Source organism: Schistocerca americana, chromosome 3, assembly GCF_021461395.2.
Source record: "Schistocerca americana isolate TAMUIC-IGC-003095 chromosome 3, iqSchAmer2.1, whole genome shotgun sequence".
Taxonomy (NCBI): domain Eukaryota; kingdom Metazoa; phylum Arthropoda; class Insecta; order Orthoptera; family Acrididae; genus Schistocerca; species Schistocerca americana.
The window spans coordinates 960,619,634-960,639,286 of record NC_060121.1 but is presented as its reverse complement, the minus strand read 5'-3'; the positions used below and the strand labels follow the sequence as shown (position 1 = coordinate 960,639,286).

Here is a 19,653-nt window from a genome sequence, read left to right as displayed (position 1 = left end):
TGTATCCTTTGCACTAAATTAATAACTGATCATTTCCTTTTGCCTGCTTTATTTGGCTATTGGGCACTGGACACTGTATGGCTATGATTGGCACACGTCACTCTCACTTTGGCACTGCTACACGTACCCACTTTCACTCTGCGCGCATTTTCACAACACTTTCTCGATGCACCACTCTTGCCGTCGGGGCTTTGGAGGGATTGGTGGGCGACGTCCTCAGCGACTGGGGTTTGGGTGTTGTGGGAGGGCGTCGGTCACGTCGTGTTGAAGGCGTCTCGGAAGGCGGCGTCCAGCGGGACCTGCAGGAAGTTCTGGAAGGTCTCGCGGTACTTGGAGCGTTGTTTGGCCCTCCTGTGTTCCTCCCACAGGTCCGTGAGGAACTGCGCCTTGTCGGTCTGCCGTTTCGTGACGATGGCGTGTGCCGTCATGGCGATGATCCACATTGTGGCCAGGCGTTTCGCTTTGGGGAAAGGCTTCGCGTCCGGGACAGTGACAGCTGAGACATGTATCGCCCTCTCGTCGGTTCTGTTGATGTGGGCGATCATTTTTCTCGCTGCCGCCCATATTTCCCCGCTCTCTCTGCAGCCAAAACGATGCTCGATGGTGTCGGTCTGGTTGCAGAGCTCGCAGTTTGGGGATTCCCGCATTTTTATGCGTGCCAGTTTTTCGTTTGTCGGCACTGTTTTGTGGATGATTTTATACCACGTGTCCCTGGCGTGCTCAGGAAGTGTCCGTTCCGAGACATTCTTCCAGACCTGTGGCCAGTCATGGTCTGGAAAACTCGTCTCTATTTTGGACTTTCTTGCCTTCCCCCTCAGAGCGCTGTAGATGTTCCTCGCCGTTCTTTGCTGTGGGTTGGCAACGACCGCGGTGATGTAACTCTTGTCGATTGCCATCTGTTTTATGTGCCGCAACTTGAATGGTATGTTCGTAGTGTCTACAGGAGCCTCTTCAGATTCAGGTTTATATTGGTTTATCAGGCTGGACGTTATACTGTTGTTGTTCTGGTTTGCCATTTTCATCGCACGGTGTAGAAGCAGTGCCGCGCATTTCGTCTTAACGTCAGTCAGACCAAGTCCGCCTTCGTCCCTTGACAGGAAACACGTCGCCTGGGAGACCTTGAAGATTTCCCGCCTCCACAGCAAGTAGTACGCCGCACTTCCTATCGCTCGCGCAATTTCCGTCGGAGCACATAGTATTTGCGCCATGTACCACGCTTTCGACAGGATTGTTTCGTTTACTAACTGCACTCTTTGGCTCAGCGTCAGGTTCCGGTTCGCGTGTATCCTCACGAGCCCTCTCGTTGTGTTCAAGACGCTGCGCCAGTTTTGTGCTGCCATTTTCAAAGGGCACTGCTGTAGTTCCACTCCGAGTGCCCTATGGTTGTTTGTCACTCGGTACCACTGTCTCGCTGGTCGCATTCTGCCGTTGCCTATTGGTAGTAGCACTGTCTTCCTCGGATTCGTTTTGGCACCTGAAGCCTTTTCGAAGGATTCCATGATAGGCTGGATTATTCCTAGTTCTTCTTCGTTTTGGATGAATATGCCCATGTCGTCAGCATAGGCCGTGCATACGATGTTTGTTGCACCCATTGTGTATCCTCCGATTTCGGCTGTTAGTTTTCGTAGTAGTGGGTCGAGGGCTATTGTGAAAAGTGCCATCGATAATGGACATCCTTGCCTGACGGATCTTCCCAGTCTTATTGACTTGGAAGTCCATCCGTTTACTGTTATTTTTGAGGTGGCATTTGTAATGACGTTCTTGATTGTTCTTCCGAATTTTGGTCCGAATCCGAGGCGTGCGATAGTTTTCAGCAGGTACCGGTGACTGATCCTGTCGAAAGCCTTGTGGAAATCGACAGAGATTACGGCTGCGGGTCTCCTCGTTGTTGCTGCGTGGGCTATGATGTCCCTGTATGTGCAGACGGCGTCGAAGATGTTCCTGCCAAGCACTGCACAGGTTTGCCATGGGCTAATAGCTTTCTGTAGCGCGACCTTGATGTTTGCAGCCAGGCACTTTGCTGCTATTTTGTAATCTGAATTTAAGAGGGTTATTGGCCGAAAGTCTTCAATTTTGATGGCTGCCTTCGTTTTGGGGATCAGAATCACCGTCCCTTGGAGGAATTTTGATGGCAATTCTGTCCCGTTGAGAACTTCGTTTACTATTTCTGTGATTATTCCGCCGACTGTGCCCCAGAGCGCAGCGTAGAATTCTGATGGGATTCCGTCTGCGCCTGGTGCTCTTCCGTTTCTGCTGTCTTTGATGGCGGCTTTCACCTCATCGTCTGTGACGTTTTCGTTGAGTAGTGCCCGGTCTGCATTGGTGAGGATCCGACGGGTTTCTTGCAGGATCCTCGCCATTTCTCCGTCGTCATTTTCCTCTCCTCGGAACAGGTCGTTGAAATGGTCTTCGACGTGGCTCATAATGTCTTTCTTCGTCGTTAACCTGTTCCCGTCCTTGTCGACGAGTTGCCTTACTTGTTTGCTACTAGCCCTCTGTCTCTCCCTGTGCAGGTGGTGCAGCGTGGCAGGTTCATCTTCCATTTCGCCGTTTGTCTGGCTACGGGCGACGACTCCTCTCATTTTGTCTCTTTTCAGGCTCAGTATACGTGCTTTGAGTCTTCTTATCCGCGGCAGAAACAGTTCGTCGTCCGCGGGGGCGTCCATTGCGTCTCGTAGGCATCTGGTGTAGAAGTCTGCCGTGTTTCTTTTCCAGAAAGCCTTCTCAGCGCTGTGCCTTATGAGTTCCCGTCTTACTTGCGGTTTGGCGTGTTCTACCCACCACTCAGTAGTGGAATTGTATTCGCCTCGCCGCTCTCTGCATGCCTGGATCGTGTCGGCAATTTCCTGTTTCAGCTTCCCGTCCGTGAGGTGGCTTGTGTTTAGCTTCCACGTTCCTCTACCTGCTGGAAGCTTGCTTCTCGGTAGACGGAGTTTGCACTGATAGGCACAGTGATCTGAGAAGATCACAGGGCAGACTTCTACTTGTGTCACAGAGGTGGCCATCTCTCTGTTTACGTATACTCTATCGATTCTGCTTCTGCCGCGGTTATACAGGTACGTGAACACTGTGTGGTTTTGGTGTAGTAGACGCCAGGTGTCTGCTAATTTTAGACGCCTAACTAGATCCTGCAGTTCGGCGCACAAGTTGGGTACCGGGATCTGGTCTTCGGGTGAAATTACACAGTTGAAGTCACCTGCCAGGACGACGTTGTTGCTGTGAACTAGTAGCTCGCAGATGTCCTCGTTGTAAAATTTGCTCCTGGCACGCTTGTTTTCCGTTCCCGACGGAGCGTAAATGTTTACAAAATCAGTGTCTTCCACCTTCACCGCTATTCCGCGTCCGTCGGGCATCATTTTCGCGTCGCCGAATTCGAGGCCGTGCCTGATTAGTGTGGCAGTTCCGCAGCGAGTTTCTGCGTCGATGTTGCAGATGACTTCGTATCCCGGTACCTGTTCTATAGCCGTCGTGACCACCTCCTGTAACATAGCCACGTCTGGGGCTTTGTGCTGCAGGAAGTCAATTAGTGCATCTAATTTTAGTGCGGCGGTCATTCGGTTCACGTTACACGTAATTACACTGTATACTGAGCCCGAGCCCTGTTGCATTTAAACACTTTGTGGAGGCGGGTCTGTGGAGTGCTGTGGCCGTTCCGGCCGCAGGACTACGTCCTCTGCTTTAGGGGTTGTAGCCTTTTTGGTTGCGGATGCCGTATCTGACTCCTCTGACTCAGATACGTCCATCTTTTCGTCTTTTTCGCGGCTGAGACTTCGCCGCTTGCTCCGTCGCTTTTTGGCTTTCCCCGCGGCCGGGACGTCCACGTTGTTTTCTTTGGGCTCGCCTTCTGATTCCTTCAGAATGCGGGCCAGTTTCGTGACTTGCTTTTTGATTGCAAGCTCACGCATCTCGCTGTATGGCGTGGCGGCGTCGGCGCTGGGCCCGGCCTGGGCGGCAGGGCTGTCGGCAGGCGCAGCTGTCGGCTGGGCGGGTGCGCTGACCTCCGCGATCCTCGGCCGCCGGGCGACGGGCGAGGGGGTGGGGGCCATGGCTGCGTCAGTCTCCATTGTACTTTCGCCCTCCGAGTCGGAGCTCAGCTGACGTTTCTCACCCGCGCTACCTGCGACGGCCGGGGCCGGTGCAGGGACGGGCGCAGGGGGTGGGGTAGCCGCTGGGCTCTCCGTGGCGGCGGCTGGCGGCGCTGCCGCTTCCGCTGGGGCCGTCTCGTGAACACGTGGAGCTTCGCGCGTTACCGCTCCAGCGTAGCTGGCAGTGGCGGTTTCTTGAGGTGCCTCCGCGGCTTCTGTGCGCGGCAATTGCGCCGGACGCCTGCTCCTCGGACACGTTGCCCTCATGTGCTCCGTGGAGCTGCAGATGGAGCACGTCTGGGGCTGGCCGTTGTATTGCACGACCCCCCTATGCCCACCGATCGTTACAAACGAAGGCACGTGCTTTTTTAGCACCATCGTCACTGCTCTGACGCCCGAGTCCACTTTGTACCGGTGGCCAGCACCCCAGAACTCGCGGTTCACGGAGATTACTTCGCCATAAAGACGCAAGTAACGTCCCACTTCGTCGTCAGGCACTTCAAATGGTAGGTTGTACACCTTCAAATGACGCACACCATATCCGGCGAAGGAGATCTTCACGTCACTCACTGCGCCGTCTCTGTGCTTGAATTTTCGTATTCCACCGTGTGTGGACACGAGGGTTTCACACCGTATTAGTGTTGTCAACTTGATAAACAAGCTATACAACGTAAAATCGAGCATCAGCCCCTCCAGTTCCTCCTCCTCTATACGAAGTTCGTCAAACATCCATTCTTCGATTTCGTAGGCCGTCGGCCTCACGTACTCTCGATCGAATTGCAATTGCAACGTCGTGTTCGAGCGGTTATACGTCGTCATCGTCACTTACCGAATCGTTGTATCGTGCGTTGAAAACGAACAGCTACGGCTGGCGCGGCGCGGGAGCCGGCAGGCGGCGGGCGCGGGCGCGGCGCGGTGGGATGTCGGGCGGGGACGGCTCGGCGGCCGGTGATCCTCGACTACCTGGGACGCACAATAGCGAGCGGCACACGTGTTGCCAGGCGGGCAGCCAGCCAAGTACTAACCGGGCCCGATGTTGCTTAACTTCGGTGATCGGACGAGAACCGGTGTATTCAACATGGTATGGCCGTTGGCGCCCTTATAATGTAGCCGCACTGCAGAAGAAGCGTTCGGCCCTTCTCCCGACACACGCATTCGCCGTTTTCCGTGGCACATTTGACGCAAGGCACGTCCTTCCACCGCCACGTGGGTGACACGCACAACACAGCTGCTCGTTGCACCGCCTGTCATTCGTTTGGTGCGTGCGGCCTCCGACACCCGCGGGGGGCGCACCTTGTTCTTGTTATCCGCCGCAGGGCCGGGCGTCGGGGGGACTGCGCGGGGTGTGGCAGTGTCCTGCTGGACCGGCGGAGGCTTTCTCACCTGCCTGACACGCGCCGCGCTTCCAGATATTTGCGTAATTTGCGCGGTGCATTCTCGCCTGTCCCCCCTTCCGTCCCGACTTGTCCCGACTGCCGCTCGCTGCCGCTCGGGTCGCGCTCCATATGACCGCACAAGCACGAGAAACATCTGCGAGATGGGCGCGGGCCGAACCGGCGTGTCCGAGACGCCGTGTGCGGCCGTTCGGAGCTACTAGAGTAGAGCAGCGATGCGCTGGAAAGGTGCGAAAACACGGACAGAGGACACAGGAGGTTCAACAAAGCATCCATCTCCTCTAGAGGCGAAAGATAAATTTTTGTTTACAAATTTGCAGATGTGCACTGCTGCAAAACAATATGCCCTGACGTATTTCACAACATTTCTGTCGTTTCATACTGTTTTGTTATTTCCAGAGACTCTGGAAATCTTCCTTGGCACACTCTTCTTCAAACTGAGTGCCCTAATATCGTATCTTTTGTTTATTACAACAGATTTAAGTCATTGTGGAAACATCGTTGTCACATCTGAATAAGAGGGCTGGCAGTGGTGGTGGCGACAAAAAAGCAAAATATGAAGACAGCCAGAGGTCCCAGGCAGTCACCGATCCGAATACTAACGTTGTTGCTTAACTTGGGTGATCGGACGAGAACGGTTCATTTTTTTTTTTTTTTTCTTTTTCTTCTTCATTTATTTAGTTAGTTTTCGGAATTTAGCGCTGCTACAAAACAGTAGGCTCTGACGCATTTCAAGAACGCATCTGTCGATTCGAAGTGTTTCGTTATTTCCAACGAGTTCCTAGCACTATTCCTCGGCGCATTCTTACTCAAACTGAGTTCATTACTGTAATTTCGTGTCTTATGTTTAGTGCAGTACTTTAAAATGCTTGTGGAAGCATCTTTGTCACACCTGAAAGTTAGTATGAAAAAGAGGCCTGGCAGGTGTAGCGACGCAAAAATTAAAAAATGAGATAGAGCCAACAGCACCTTTTTTTTTATTTTTTTTTATTTTACTCTAGGTACTGTTGACTCCATGTCCCACGACGAACAGACGAAAAAGAAAAACGTATCTTCCGCTAGTATCCTCGAGAATGTCGACGTTCGTCGGGAAAAGGCGGTAGGTGCAAAGAAAAATCCATAATCCATGAAATCTTTGAAATGGAGACAAGTATGCCACCAGAAGACAAGGTTCCAGTATAGAAAAATATAATATATAAAATACAAAACTAGAAAAAGAAGCCACTTCCTCAGGTGTACTATTACCGGGAAAGTTTCACACCAGTAAAGCAGAGGAGTAAAGTCCAACAAGTGGAGAAGTGAAGCTAAAAGAAGGAAATTAAAGTCACTGCGCGGTAATACAGGAAAAGACTAAAAGATAGTACTGCCGCCACTTGGGAGACCTACATGAGAAAGTCAGTTCTGCAAAAAGAAATTGCCGATGTCCACAGCATAAAAATAATCAGAATCAAGGAGAAGGTAAACCATACCGGAAATGAAAAGGAACACAAAGAATAAAAAGTAGAGTACCTCTGATTACACGAATTTCAATAATTGTACGTTCCTAGAAAACACAACATGAGCGGTCAAAGTAGAAGAGCATACCAAATCATCAAACCATGTTAAGTAGCCATCGACATCCGGGTAAAAGCATGAGCAAGGGCAACCTGCAAAAAATTCGCGAAATTAGCACGATAGCCAGGCATGGCTGCAGTTTGTTCATGCTGAGTCCATAAGTATGTAAGAAAGTCAAATTCGGTTGTCAATTTCAGGGAAAATAATGCAAAAACGGTATGACCCAGTAGCCACACCGTGGCATTCTTCTTAGTATTCGGGTAGGCGGCGCACTGAGGGATTAAGACGTCTGTCGGCAAAACAGAGCGCGTATCCACCCGATTGATAAGGCGAACCATATCTCGGGCGGTATGCCAAACACTGCAAAAATGGCCACACACGAAACGGTGTTCAAGCGTATCTTCCACAGCACACAGGTCACAAGCTCCAGACGAGAGGAGATTAGTGGAGTGGAGCTTCGCATGCGTAGGGAAGGTACGATGCACAACCTTGTACCACACTGCGTGTACAGAGGGAGGAAGAACATGGCTGGCAAGATTTTTCCATACCGTGATCCAGTTATACCACGGTAGCCGATACTCCCACTTACAACGCACAGTAGACCCACGGAAAGCGGAAACGACATCGCTGACGCGAAGGCTGGGAACGTCACAGAGCTCCAAGTAGCTGTTTTCCATATAGTAGCGACGCACATAATTAAGAAAAAAGGGAATGTGTGAGACATTCACCGGCGCCGCCGCAGATGGAGGACGATACAGATTGAAGACCGCCGCAGTGGTACCGTTCGGGGCCCTCTCCATCACAACAGTGGTCCGTTTCCAAAACAGAGCAGAGCACTTCGCGCGAAGATCTACTAAACCCAAACCACCATCTGTCGGGCTGAGAGTACAAGTGTCATACGAGACCTTAAAAATGTCATCTCGCCATAAAAACCAATACACCGCCTGCTTGAGGGCACGTTCCAATTGCCGAGGCAGTGGAAGGACCTGCGCGAGATACCACGCCCTGGCCAGAATGTTAGTATTGATCAAAGCCACCTTATCACGAAGCGCCAACGTGCGAGCCGCATAGATCTTGGCAACGGCACGCACCTTGTGCAGCGTGGACCGCCAATTAAGCGCCTCCATCCGTTGTGGGTGAGAAGAAAAAAGCACGCCTAGGACTTTTTGCTGTTCGCGGACGCAGAACCAGTTCCGCTGTAAAGACCGTGCGCGGGGTGTAAGAGGCAAACAAACAGTCTTAGCAGGGTTGACAATGGCACCTGTGGCTTTTTCAAAGCGTTGCAGTGCGCCATATAAATTGTCAACGTCATCGGAATGGCCAAGAAAAACACCAAGGTCGTCGGCGTATGCCTTACAAATGAGGCGGTCCGCCCCGACCTGAATGCCGCGGCATTCGCGGCCGATAATCCGCAGCAACGGATCTAAGGCTACAGAAAAAAGGGCCATCGAAAGGGGACACCCCTGCCGCACCGAGCGCCCAACACGGAAAGCCGGCGTCAAGCGGCCGTTGACACTAACTCGTGACGTCGCATTTTGTAAAAGATGCTTTACCATTGTCGTAAACTTAAGACCGAAGCCCATCCGCACAAGAACCTGGCGGAGGTATACATGGCTAATGCGGTCGAAAGCATTTTTGAAGTCAATCAATAAGATGGCAGCTGTCGGCAGTCTCGCACTTTTAACAAAGCCGACACAGTCGCGATATGCGAGTACGGCGTCAAAAATGTTTCGACCCGGCACCGCACATGATTGACTATCACTGAGAACCGACGGTAAAACAACTTTAAGACGTTGAGCCACACAGCGCGTCACAATCTTAAAGTCGGCGTTAAGTAAGGTGATCGGCCGAACAGCGTCAATACAGGGCGTCGCAGTCGATTTAGGTACTAAGATCACTACCCCCTCCTCAAACGCAGCAGGGATAACAGCACCATCCCGTATTTCATTTAAAAGAGCCACAAAAACATCACGAAAAAGATCATAAAACTTCAAATAAAATTCAGCAGGAATGCCGTCGGGACCAGGCGATTTACACTTAGGGCTTCGTCGGATAGCGTCGTACAGGTCGTCAGGTACATAAGCAGCATTTAAATGCGTCCTATCCGCACGAGTTAAAACATGAGGTATGACTTGTAAAAAATCCCGCAGCGCATCACAATCAACATCCAGCGCACGGAAAAGGGAACTAAAATGATTAAAAATATCCCGCTCAATGTCGGACTGGACAGTAGTCCGTCCACCATCGCACTTTTTCCAAGTACTGATTTGCAGACGGGCACGCCTCCGTCGTTCCCTGGTCAGATGGTAAAGCGACAAAGGTTCGCCATCCACAACCCCCGCAGGCTGGCTGCGCACGACGACACCATCACTAACAGCGCGCAAATCAGCGAGAAGCTTAAGCTGAAATTGCTTAAAAGCGGGCAGCAAGGCAGGCTGTGACGTCACGCGCAGCGCGAGGTCTTGTAAACACGCCTGATGGAAGCGGGCCGTGGCGCGACGCCAACGAGCCGCCTCGCGGCTAAAATCAATTAAAAACTGCCTTATCACTGGATTGGCCTCCCCGACCCACCACTCCAACACACTACAGTCACCTCGTCTGGTCCCGAGTAATTTATGCCACAGATTGGTAAAACACCGCACAAAATGGTCGTCGGTCAATAAAGCACAATTAAATTTCCACAGATTCGGTCGTCTGGAAACACAAAAGCGAGGCAATAAAAGCTGACAGAGGTAACCGGAATGATCAGAAAACAGCACGGGAAACATTTCCGTGCGACAAATACGGGCAGAAAGCGAGGCAGAAACGTAAATTCTGTCCAGGCGGCTGTGCCCCGTGGAATAAAAATGAGTATAGTGGGTAACATCAGGGTTTAAAACACGCCACGTATCAACGAGCTGAAAACTGCGAATCAAGTCGCTGAGCTCGCGACAAAGGTTAGGACGAGGCACCTGATCGACAACATCTAAAACGCAATTAAAATCGCCGCCGACAACTAAAGCATCCACATTCCGGTGTAGCAGTGCACACAATTCCTGCCCATAAAAAACAGCCCTCGCCGGCTTATCGTTCCCAGACGGGGCATAAACGTTAACAAAGACAACGCCCAGTATAGTGCAACTAACAGCACGACCATTTGGTAAAATAGCAACGTCGGAAATAGCAAGGTCAGAACGGACTAAAATGGCAGTTCCTGCATTGGAATCCGGTAAAACATTGTCAACAACAATAAAGTCACTAAAATCGTGTAAGAAGACAAGTGCATCGCGCGTCACCTCTTGTAAAAAGACAACATGGCAGCGGTGATCACGTAAAAAGGCCTTAAAAGCCATTAACTTGCACGGGTGGCACAACTTGTTAGGATTAATAGTGACAACATTCCACTGGCTAAAATCGTAAGTCATAGACTCACACAGTTAAAAGACACACACAAAAGTAAAAACACACAGAAAACACGGAATGTGCAGGTGCACGACAGAGGAGGGGGCACACAGGACACACACTATGTCTCCGCACCCTCCACAACATCCTCCGCCCACTCCGAAGGCTCGAAGGGGGAGAGGGGTGGCAGGGTGGCAGTAGCTGGCACGGCAGAAGCGACCGACACAGGATCCCTGACGGGCATCTGCGCGTCGGAAGGAGGCACCGACACGCGGTCGTGGATAGAAGGACCAGCGCGACGTCGGTGGACATCCTCAGCCTTCCGTTTCGTCGACATAGGTGCCGCAGTCATAGCCGAGACTGCGTCGGGCGCTAAAACAGGCACGTCTACAGAGGCGGGTTGACTTAACACAGTCCGCAGATGGCGAACAGCATCGTCACGATGCTGCGCTGCAACACTCAGATCAGCTGACTGCGCGTGGCGAGAGGAGGCCCGCTGCGGCTGTTGTTGTTGCTGTTTGCGCGGCGGCTGACGCCCGGAGCCGGAAGCCTGAGGCGGCCGTAGCTCCACGTCGAGGTCGCGCCGCGCGGCACGGCGTTGCGACGCCCAAGAAGAGGCGGGGGAGCGCCCTACCGGGGACGGACTACGGTCACCCCGCGTGAAACCCCTGTCGCAAGAAGGGGGAGCTACTGGCACTGCGGAAGCGTTGCCTTCTCGAACTCCGAGAACGAGCTTCATCCCGTTGCGGTTTTGGTCCACAAAAACATCGCGTGATTCCGCAACAGGAGTAGGCTCAGAAACATCAGAGGGTACAACGACGGGTGCAGGCACAGAAGGAGAGCGTGCCAGCTGCGACACAATAGGTGCAACAGGGTCCGAAATAGGGCGCAGAACAACATCGGTTACCGATTGCGGCACGGAGTCAGAGACAGCCTCCGACACAAAAGCACCCACAACCGGTTGAAGAACAGCAGGCATGTTTTCCGAAACCGCGGACAAAGATTCCTGGCCGGTAGTCGCAAGAACAGAGACAGTAGCAACAGCAGACACATCCATCGCTTCCGCGGCGGCAGCAAGATTAACATCTGCCGCACGCCGCGCGGGCGCGGGGGGTGTGGGGGCGGAACCCAAGACCGTAGCGGCGACGGAAGCAAAACTAGCTCCTTGCAAATTGGCCTCAAGTGGTAGCTGAACAGGCCGTTTGCGCTTCGGACAATCCTGCCGATAATGTCCGACACCATTACAAAAGGAGCAAGTCTGTGGCTGGCCACTGTACGTAACAAACGCACGGTGGCCGTTTACCAAAATAAAAGACCGAATATGCTGCCTGACCACCATCCTAACACTGCACACCGTTCTCGACTTGAAATATGTACGCAGACGACCATTTCTCTTTCACAACAGATAAAACAGTGCCATAAGGCCGCAAGTGACGAGAAAAAGTGTCGTTGCGAATTTCAAACGGAAGGTTAAATATGCGTATTTGTCGAAGACCAAACCCAGCATGAGACACAGTGACATTACTAATATTTCCGTTAAGGTGTCGAAATCTACGAACACCGTCATTAACAGAAACAACAGCATCACACAGATCGGGAGATTTCAGTTTCAAGAACACAGAATTTAAGAACGTATCGAACTGAATGCCGAGCACATCACTAGGAGACAACAACAAGTCCTCAAGTAACCAACGATGGATCTCAAAAGCCGAAGGTTTCTCTACGGAACGATCAAACTCGCACTGAATATTGTTCTGTCGCCCTTCACTGTCATCGTAAAGGATAACCATTACTTACAGTTCAGTAGAAGGAAGGAAAGCCACGAGGCAGAGGAAGCGGACGACACGCGAGGCGCCGCCGGCCCAGTCGCACGAGGTAAGCGCTGCTCGCTCTGCAACGAGGTGTTGCCAGGCGGGCAGCCGGCCAGGTACTAGCCGGACCCGATGTAGCTGCTCGACTGCCGCTCGCTGCCGCTCGGGTCGCGCTCCATATGACCGCACAAGCACGAGAAACATCTGCGAGATGGGCGCGGGCCGAACCGGCGTGACCGAGACGCCGTGTGCGGCCGTTCGGAGCTACTAGAGTAGAGCAGCGATGCGCTCGAAAGGTGCGAAATCACGGACAGAGGACACAGGAGGTTCAACAAAGCATCCATCTCCTCTAGAGGCGAAAGAGAAATTTTTGTTTACAAATTTGCAGATGTGCACTGCTACAAAACAATATGCCATGACGTATTTCACAACATTTCTGTCGTTTCATACTGTTTCGTTATTTGCAGACACACTTTGCTAATCTTCCTTGGCACACTCTTCTTCAAACGGAGTTCCTTAATATCGCATCTTACGATAGTTTAAAATCAGTATGGAAGCATCTTTGTCACACGAGAAAGCTGGCAGGGGTAGCGACAAAAGAGCAAAAAATGAAGACAGCCAGAGTTCCCAGGCGGTCGCCGATCCGAATACTAACGTTGTTGCTTAACTTGGGTCATCGGACGAAAACGGTTCATTTTTTTTTTTTTTTCATTTATTTAGTTAGTTTTCCGAATTTAGCGCTGCTACAAAACAGTTGGCTCTGACGCATTTCAAGGACACATCTGTCGATTCGTAGTGTTTCGTTATTTCCAACGAGTTCCTAGCACTCTTCCTCCGCGCATTCTTGCTCGAACTGAGTTCATTACTGCAATTTCGTGTCTTACGTTTAGTACAGTACTTTAAAATGCTTGTGGAAGCATCTTTGTCACACCTGAAAGATAGTATGAAAAAGAGGGCTGGCAGGTGTAGCGACGCAAAAATTAAAAAATGAGACAGAGCCAACAGCACCTTTTTTTTTTAACGTAATAAACTTTTATTTACAAATTAACAAAAGACATTGCTTAATCAAAGGTACGTTTAGGTTTACTTATACAGTAATCGTATCTTTTCTTCTCGTATAGTCTTTCTTGTATTTTCTTTATGGTTTAATTTTCTCTATTAAGCAAATTCTGTGTTTTTATATTTGTCTGTTTTCTAGTCTTTTTTCCAGCTCCAGTTCCGTGTGCACTTATTAGAGCGTAATTTTTTTATTTTATGAATATTTATTGGCATTTAATGAGATTAATTTGGTTGGCGCCAAAAGATGGCGTCCTTTAAATTTGATTAAACCTATTGACTATGACATATTTCTATGGTACACTCAACAAAAGAGAGAGAGAGAGAGAGAGAGAGAGAGAGAGAGAGAGAGAGGGAGGGAGAGAAAGTGAGAGGAAAACATTTGATATATGGTAATAAATCATTGCCAATCGTGATTTTGCATATTGTCACAAACTGTTTATGGTTTCCACGATTATTAAAATGAATGCTAGTGAATTGTGCAGTACTTACATATCGCACGCAGGAGATCACCAACATTTTGGCACTTCCCTAGTTGTGTGACGATATGATTGCTGTATCGCACTCTTTCACATGTGAGAACGCAGGTGATGCACTGCCATTTGTCACACAAAACACAATCACTCACTCACTAAACACGCACTTTGAGGGTGTTGGAAGATGTGGGGGTGTCTGCGTCAACAAACGGTCGGGTCTTGAGGGGCTATGGGAGGGCGTGGTGTGTCGTCGTCGTGTGTCGTGGTGGCGGCGTCGGCGTCGGCGTAGGCGTGTGGGGACGGAGGGCGTCTTTGAAGGCGGCGTCCAGCGCGATCTGCAAATAGTTCTGGAACGTCTGCCGGTATTTGTTTTTCTGCCTGGCCCTTTTGTGCTCCTCCCAGAGATCTGTGAGGAACTGTACTGTGTCCGTCTGCTTTTTGGAAATTATCGCATGCGCTGTCATTGCAAGTGTCCACATGGTCGCGACGCGCTTTGGCCGAGGGAAGCCTTTTGCCTCTGGGATGGTGAGAGCCGTGGTTTCTATGTTACGGTGGTCCGCCCTCTTCATGTGTGCCACCATTCTTCTACACGTCCCCCATATCTGCTGGCTTGGCTGGCATGTGAAGCGGTGTTCCAGGGGTCTATTCGGTTGCACGCTTCGCAGTTCGGCGACTCACGCATGCCGATGCATGCTAAGCGCTCGTTTGTGGGGATCGTCTTGTGTACGACTTTGTACCACGTGTCTCTAGCTTCTGGAGGTATGGCTTTTTCGTAGAGATTCTTCCAGACTTGTGGCCAGTCGTGGCCTGGAAGATTCGTCTCCGTTCTGCTTCTGACTTGTTTACCTCGTAGCGCTCGGTAGATTTTCCCTGCAGTTCTCATCTCCTCGATTTCTAGGGTGGATGTTATGTAGCTGCTGTCCATTATTACTTGTTTTAGGTAGCGCATCTTAAAAGGTATTCGACTGACGTCTATCGGCGCTTCCTCGGAGTCTGGCCTGTGTTCCTTCAGTAGAGACGACGTGGTACAGTGTACACTTCTGTCCTACATTTTTTGTGCTCTATGGAGCAACAGTGCCGCGCATTTGGTTGTGACGTCTATTTAACCAAACCCCCCTTCTTCTCTAGGGAGAGTGCTGGTGGCTTGCGACACTTTGAGAATTTCCCGCCTCCACAGCAGGTAGTATACAGCGCTTCTTATAGACTTCCCTATTTCTGTTGGTACGTTTATGACTTGTGCCATGTACCAAGCCTTCGCCAGGATCGTTTCGTTGATCAGCTGTGCTTTCTGATCCAACGTCAGGTTTCTGTTGGCGTGTGTCCTGACGAGTCCTCTCGTGGTGTTCAGGATGTTCCGCCAGTTCTCTGCGGCCATTTTGAGTGGGCAGGCCTGCAGCTGGACACCTAGCACCTTATATCTGTCGGTCACCTGGTACCATGGTCTAGCCTCTCTCAATTTCACGTTCCCTATCGGGAGCAGCACGGTTTTCTTGGGGTTGGTTTTCGCCCCAGATGCCTTGCCAAAGGATTCAATTATTTGGAGGACACTGGCGTTCTACGGATCGGAGCATGGAATGTCAGATCCCTTAATCGGGCAGGTAGGTTAGAAAATTTGAAAAGGGAAATGGATAGGTTAAAGTTAGATATAGTGGGAATTAGTGAAGTTCGGTGGCAGGAGGAACAAGACTTCTGGTCAGGTGACTACAGGGTTATAAACACAAAGTCAAATAGGGGTAATGCAGGAGTAGGTTTAATAATGAATAGGAAAATAGGAACGCGGGTAAGCTACTACAAACAGCATAGTGAACGCATTATTGTGGCCAAGATAGATAGGAAGCCCACACCTACTACAGTAGTACAAGTTTACATGCCAACTAGCTCTGCAGATGACGAAGAAATTGAAGAAATGTATGATGAAATAAAAGAAATTATTCAGATAGTGAAGGGGGACGAAAATTTAATAGTCATGGGTGACTGGAATTCGAGTGTAGGAAAAGGGAGAGAAGGAAACATAGTAGGTGAATATGGATTGGGGCTAAGAAATGAAAGAGGAAGCCGCCTGGTAGAATTTTGCACAGACCACAACTTAATCATAGCTAACACTTGGTTTAAGAAACATGATAGAAAGTTGTATACATGGAAGAACCCTGGAGATACTAAAAGGTATCAGATAGATTATATAATGGTAAGACAGATTTAGGAACCAGGTTTTAAATTGTAAGATATTTCCAGGGGCAGATGTGGACTCTGACCACAATCTATTGGTTATGACCTGTAGTTTAAAACTGAAGAAACTGCAAAAAGGTGGGAATTTAAGGAGATGGGACCTGGATAAACTGAAAGAACCAGAGGTTGTACAGAGTTTCAGGGAGAGCATAAGGGAACAATTGACAGGAATAGGGGAAAGAAATACAGTAGAAGAAGAATGGGTAGCTTTGAGGGATGAAGTAGTCAAGGCAGCAGAGGATCAAGTAGGTAAAAAGACGAGGGCTAGTAGAAATCCTTGGGTAAGAGAAGAAATATTGAATTTAATTGATGAAAGGAGAAAATATAAAAATGCAGTAAATGAAGCAGGCAAAAGGGAATACAAACGTCTCAAATATGAGATCGACAGGAAGTGCAAAATGGCTAAGCAGGGATGGCTAGAGGACAAATGTATGGATGTAGAGGCCTATCTCACTAGGGGTAAGATAGATACTGCCTACAGGAAAATTAAAGAGACCTTTGGAGATAAGAGAAACACTTGTATGAACATCAAGAGCTCAGATGGAAACCCAGTTCTAAGCAAAGAAGGGAAAGCAGAAAGGTGGAAGGAGTATATAGAGGGTCTATACAAGGGCGATGTACTTGAGGACAATATTATGGAAATGGAAGAGGATGTAGATGAAGATGAAATGAGAGATGCGATACTGCGTGAAGAGTTTGACAGAGCACTGAAAGACCTGAGTCGAAACAAGGCCCCCGGAGTAGACAATATTCCATTGGAACTACTGACGGCCGTGGGAGAGCCCTGTCCTGACAAAACTCTACCATCTGGTGAGCAAGATGTATGAAACAGGCGAAATACCCTCAGACTTCAAGAAGAACACAATAATTCCAATCCCGAAGAAAGCAGGTGTTGACAGGTGTGAGAATTACCGAACAATCAGTTTAATAAGCCACAGCTGCAAAATACTAACACGAATTCTTTACAGACGAATGGAAAAACTAGTAGAAGCCGACCTCGGGGAAGATCAGTTTGGATTCCGAAGAAATACTAGAACACGTGAGGCAATACTGACCTTACGACTTATCGTAGAAAAAAGCTTCCGTCAGCAAAGCGCGATCGGTGTCGTTCAGCCGTCTGCGCGTTCCTTGTAGTATTTTTGCTGTTTCTGCGTCATCTGGTTCCTCTCCCTTGAAGAGTTCAGAGAAGTGTTCTTCTACGTGACGCATCATGTCCCTCCTAGTTGTTATTTTGCGGCCAGCTGCGTCGCTAAGCTCTCTTACAGTTCTGTTTTGTGCCCTCTCCCTCTCTCTATGCAGGTGGTGCAGTGTGGCAGGTTCGTCTTCAGTGGCGCCGTGTGTCTGGCTGCGGACGACGACGCCTTTCATCTGTTGACGCCTGATATTCAGTAGTCGCGCCTTTATTCCTCTCACTCGCGTGAGAAGCAGGTCGTCGTCTGGAGGACAGTTGAGCGCGTCCTTCAGACACTGCGTGTAAAAGTCTGCCGTGCTCTTCCTCCAGAAAGCCTTTTCCGCACTGTGCCTAATCAGTGTCTTCCTTATTTGTGGTTTCCCACGTTCAAGCCACCATTGTGTGGTGGACGGATACTGCTGTCGCGTCCGTAAGCTTTCTTCTATGGTGTGCGCACTCTCCTGATGTAATTTGGCGTCACTTAGGTGTTGCGTCTTAAGCTTCCACACTGATCTTCCGCCTGAGATTTTCCTCGTTGACAGCTGTAGCTTGAAAATGTAGGCACAGTGGTCGGAGAAGATCACAGGCCAACTCTCTGGTCACATAAAACCTGTCAAGCCCGCTTCTTCCGCGGTTGTGGTAATAAGTGAATTCGGTTGTGTTTGGATTTAGTACACGCCAAGAGTCGTCTAGCCTTAGCTTTCTTACGAGTTCCTGCAGCTCCGTGCACAGATTTGGTACCGAGACTTGGTCTTCTGGAGCAGCCACGCACTTAAAGTCTCCTCCCAACACGACGTTGATATTGTTGTGTGGAAGGAGTCCACAGACGTCTTCGTTAAAGAACTGGCTTCTGGCCCGCTTGTATTCTGTGCCTGACGGCGCATAGATATTGACGAGGTAGGTGTCGGCTAGTTGGATCGCTATTCCGCGGCCGTCAGTCGGGGTCTTGATGTTCTCCACGTCGATCTCATTTCTCACCATTATCGCAGTACCAGTTCTCGCTTCTGCGTCTATGTTCGTAAAGACGTAGAACCGGTATTACTTCTATATCGGTGGTTACTACTTCTTGTAGCATTGCTACATCAGCAGCTCGGTGCTGCAGGAACTCCGTGAGGGCCTCTATCTTGACAACCGAATTCATCCTATTTACGTTGCACGTGATGACGTTATAGCATGAGCGTGTCTGCATTTAAGCGCTGTGTGGAGGCGGGAGTTGTGCTTGCTGTGGCCGGTCCGGCCGGAGAACGACGTCCTCCGGTTCGGAGAGTTGTTTCCCCGCATTTGCGGACGGTATGTCCGACGCGGTGGGCGTGGACTCGGCGCTCGGCCCGGCCTGCTGGCTGCTCTGAATGACAGCCTCAGCTGACGGCTGGGCGGGCGCGGCGGCGCGCGTCACCTTCACCCTTTGGCCGGCGGGGGAGGGGGCGGCCGCCGGCTCGGCCACCATGGTGGTCTACTGCCGCTTCTCCCCTGCGGCTGACCGCGGCGGCCGCTGCCGGGCCGGTGTTGCCGGCTGGGCGGCCTCGGCTGGCGCCGCTTCCGCTACGGCAGGCTCGTCGTTGGCGCGCGGGCTCTGGCCCGACAAAATTCCGGCGTAACTTGCTGCCTGCTCCGCTGCGTTGTCCGCGTTTTCACGCGCCAGCTGAGCCACTCTCATTTCTGGGGCAGCTGCTCCTCATGTGCTCCGTGGAGCTACAAATGGAGCACGTCGGTGGTTGTCCGCTGTATTGGACCACACCTCTGTGTCCCCCTATCACTATGAACGACGGCACGTGTTTTCTTAGGACCATCCTGAAGGACCTAACACCAGAGTCCACTTTATACCGGTGCCCGGCACCCCAGAAGTCTCTCGTTACAGAGAGAACTTCACCGTACAGCTTGAGGTAGCGTGCAACTTCCTCGTTTGGCACCTCGGAGGGGAGGTTATAGACTTTGACGTTTCTCACGCCGTGTCCGGCGTACGTGATTTTTACATCGCTCACACGACCGTCCCTGTGTTTGAATTTTACGTTCACGAGCGTCTCGCATCTCACTAAAGATTTTAGTTTCAGAAAGAGGCTTAGCAGCCTAAAGTCTAGCTGCAGCCCCTCTATTTCGTCGTCCTGTATTTTTAGATCGTCGAATATCCATTCCTCTATACCGAAGGAGGATGGCCTCTCGTATTCACGATCGAACGCGCACTGTATCGTGGTACTGAAGCGGTTGAACGATGTCATTATTCCGTTGAAGACTCACAAAACCGTTTCACACGAATAAACGATCGCCGACGGCGAAACAGCTACGGCTGGCGCGGCGCGCAAGCCGGCGAGCGCGGTTGAATATCGGGCGGTGGCGGCTCGGCGGCCGGTATTCCCCTCTACCTGCGACACACAATGGGCTGCTAGACCCTCGGACCGGAGCAACCTGCGCGCCCGGCGTCTCAGTGGCGACTGCTGTAATCCCGATGCAGTTTCTGTATTCGCCTATGGCCTCGAATATTGTCCTTCCCGGTACGGCACA

The 19,653-nt window shown here is 50.7% G+C and overlaps 1 protein-coding gene and 1 pseudogene across 1 annotated transcript; both read right to left on the bottom strand.

The window, feature by feature from the left end:
- Window positions 1-5,062: 5,062 nt before the first annotated feature.
- On the bottom strand, window positions 5,063-5,180 carry LOC124607818 (annotated as a pseudogene).
- A 5,355-nt stretch (window positions 5,181-10,535) lies between these two features.
- Window positions 10,536-18,601, bottom strand: LOC124606580 (translation initiation factor IF-2-like). Its single transcript, XM_047138565.1, has 2 exons — window positions 18,440-18,601; window positions 10,536-11,633 (listed from the first exon to the last, which is right to left on the bottom strand). Exons 1-2 carry the CDS (start codon window positions 18,599-18,601, stop codon window positions 10,536-10,538), a joined length of 1,260 nt encoding a protein of 419 aa, XP_046994521.1.
- Window positions 18,602-19,653: the final 1,052 nt, after the last annotated feature.

Coding starts and splice junctions, on each gene's coding strand:
- LOC124606580 (XM_047138565.1), bottom strand. CDS start 18,601: ATGGTGGCCGAGCCGGCGGCCGCCCCCTCCCCCGCCGGCCAAAGGGTG. Junction 11,634..18,439: donor CCGCGTCGGACATACCGTCC/GCAAATGCGGGG, acceptor CATTATCGGCAG/GATTGTCCGAAGCGCAAACG.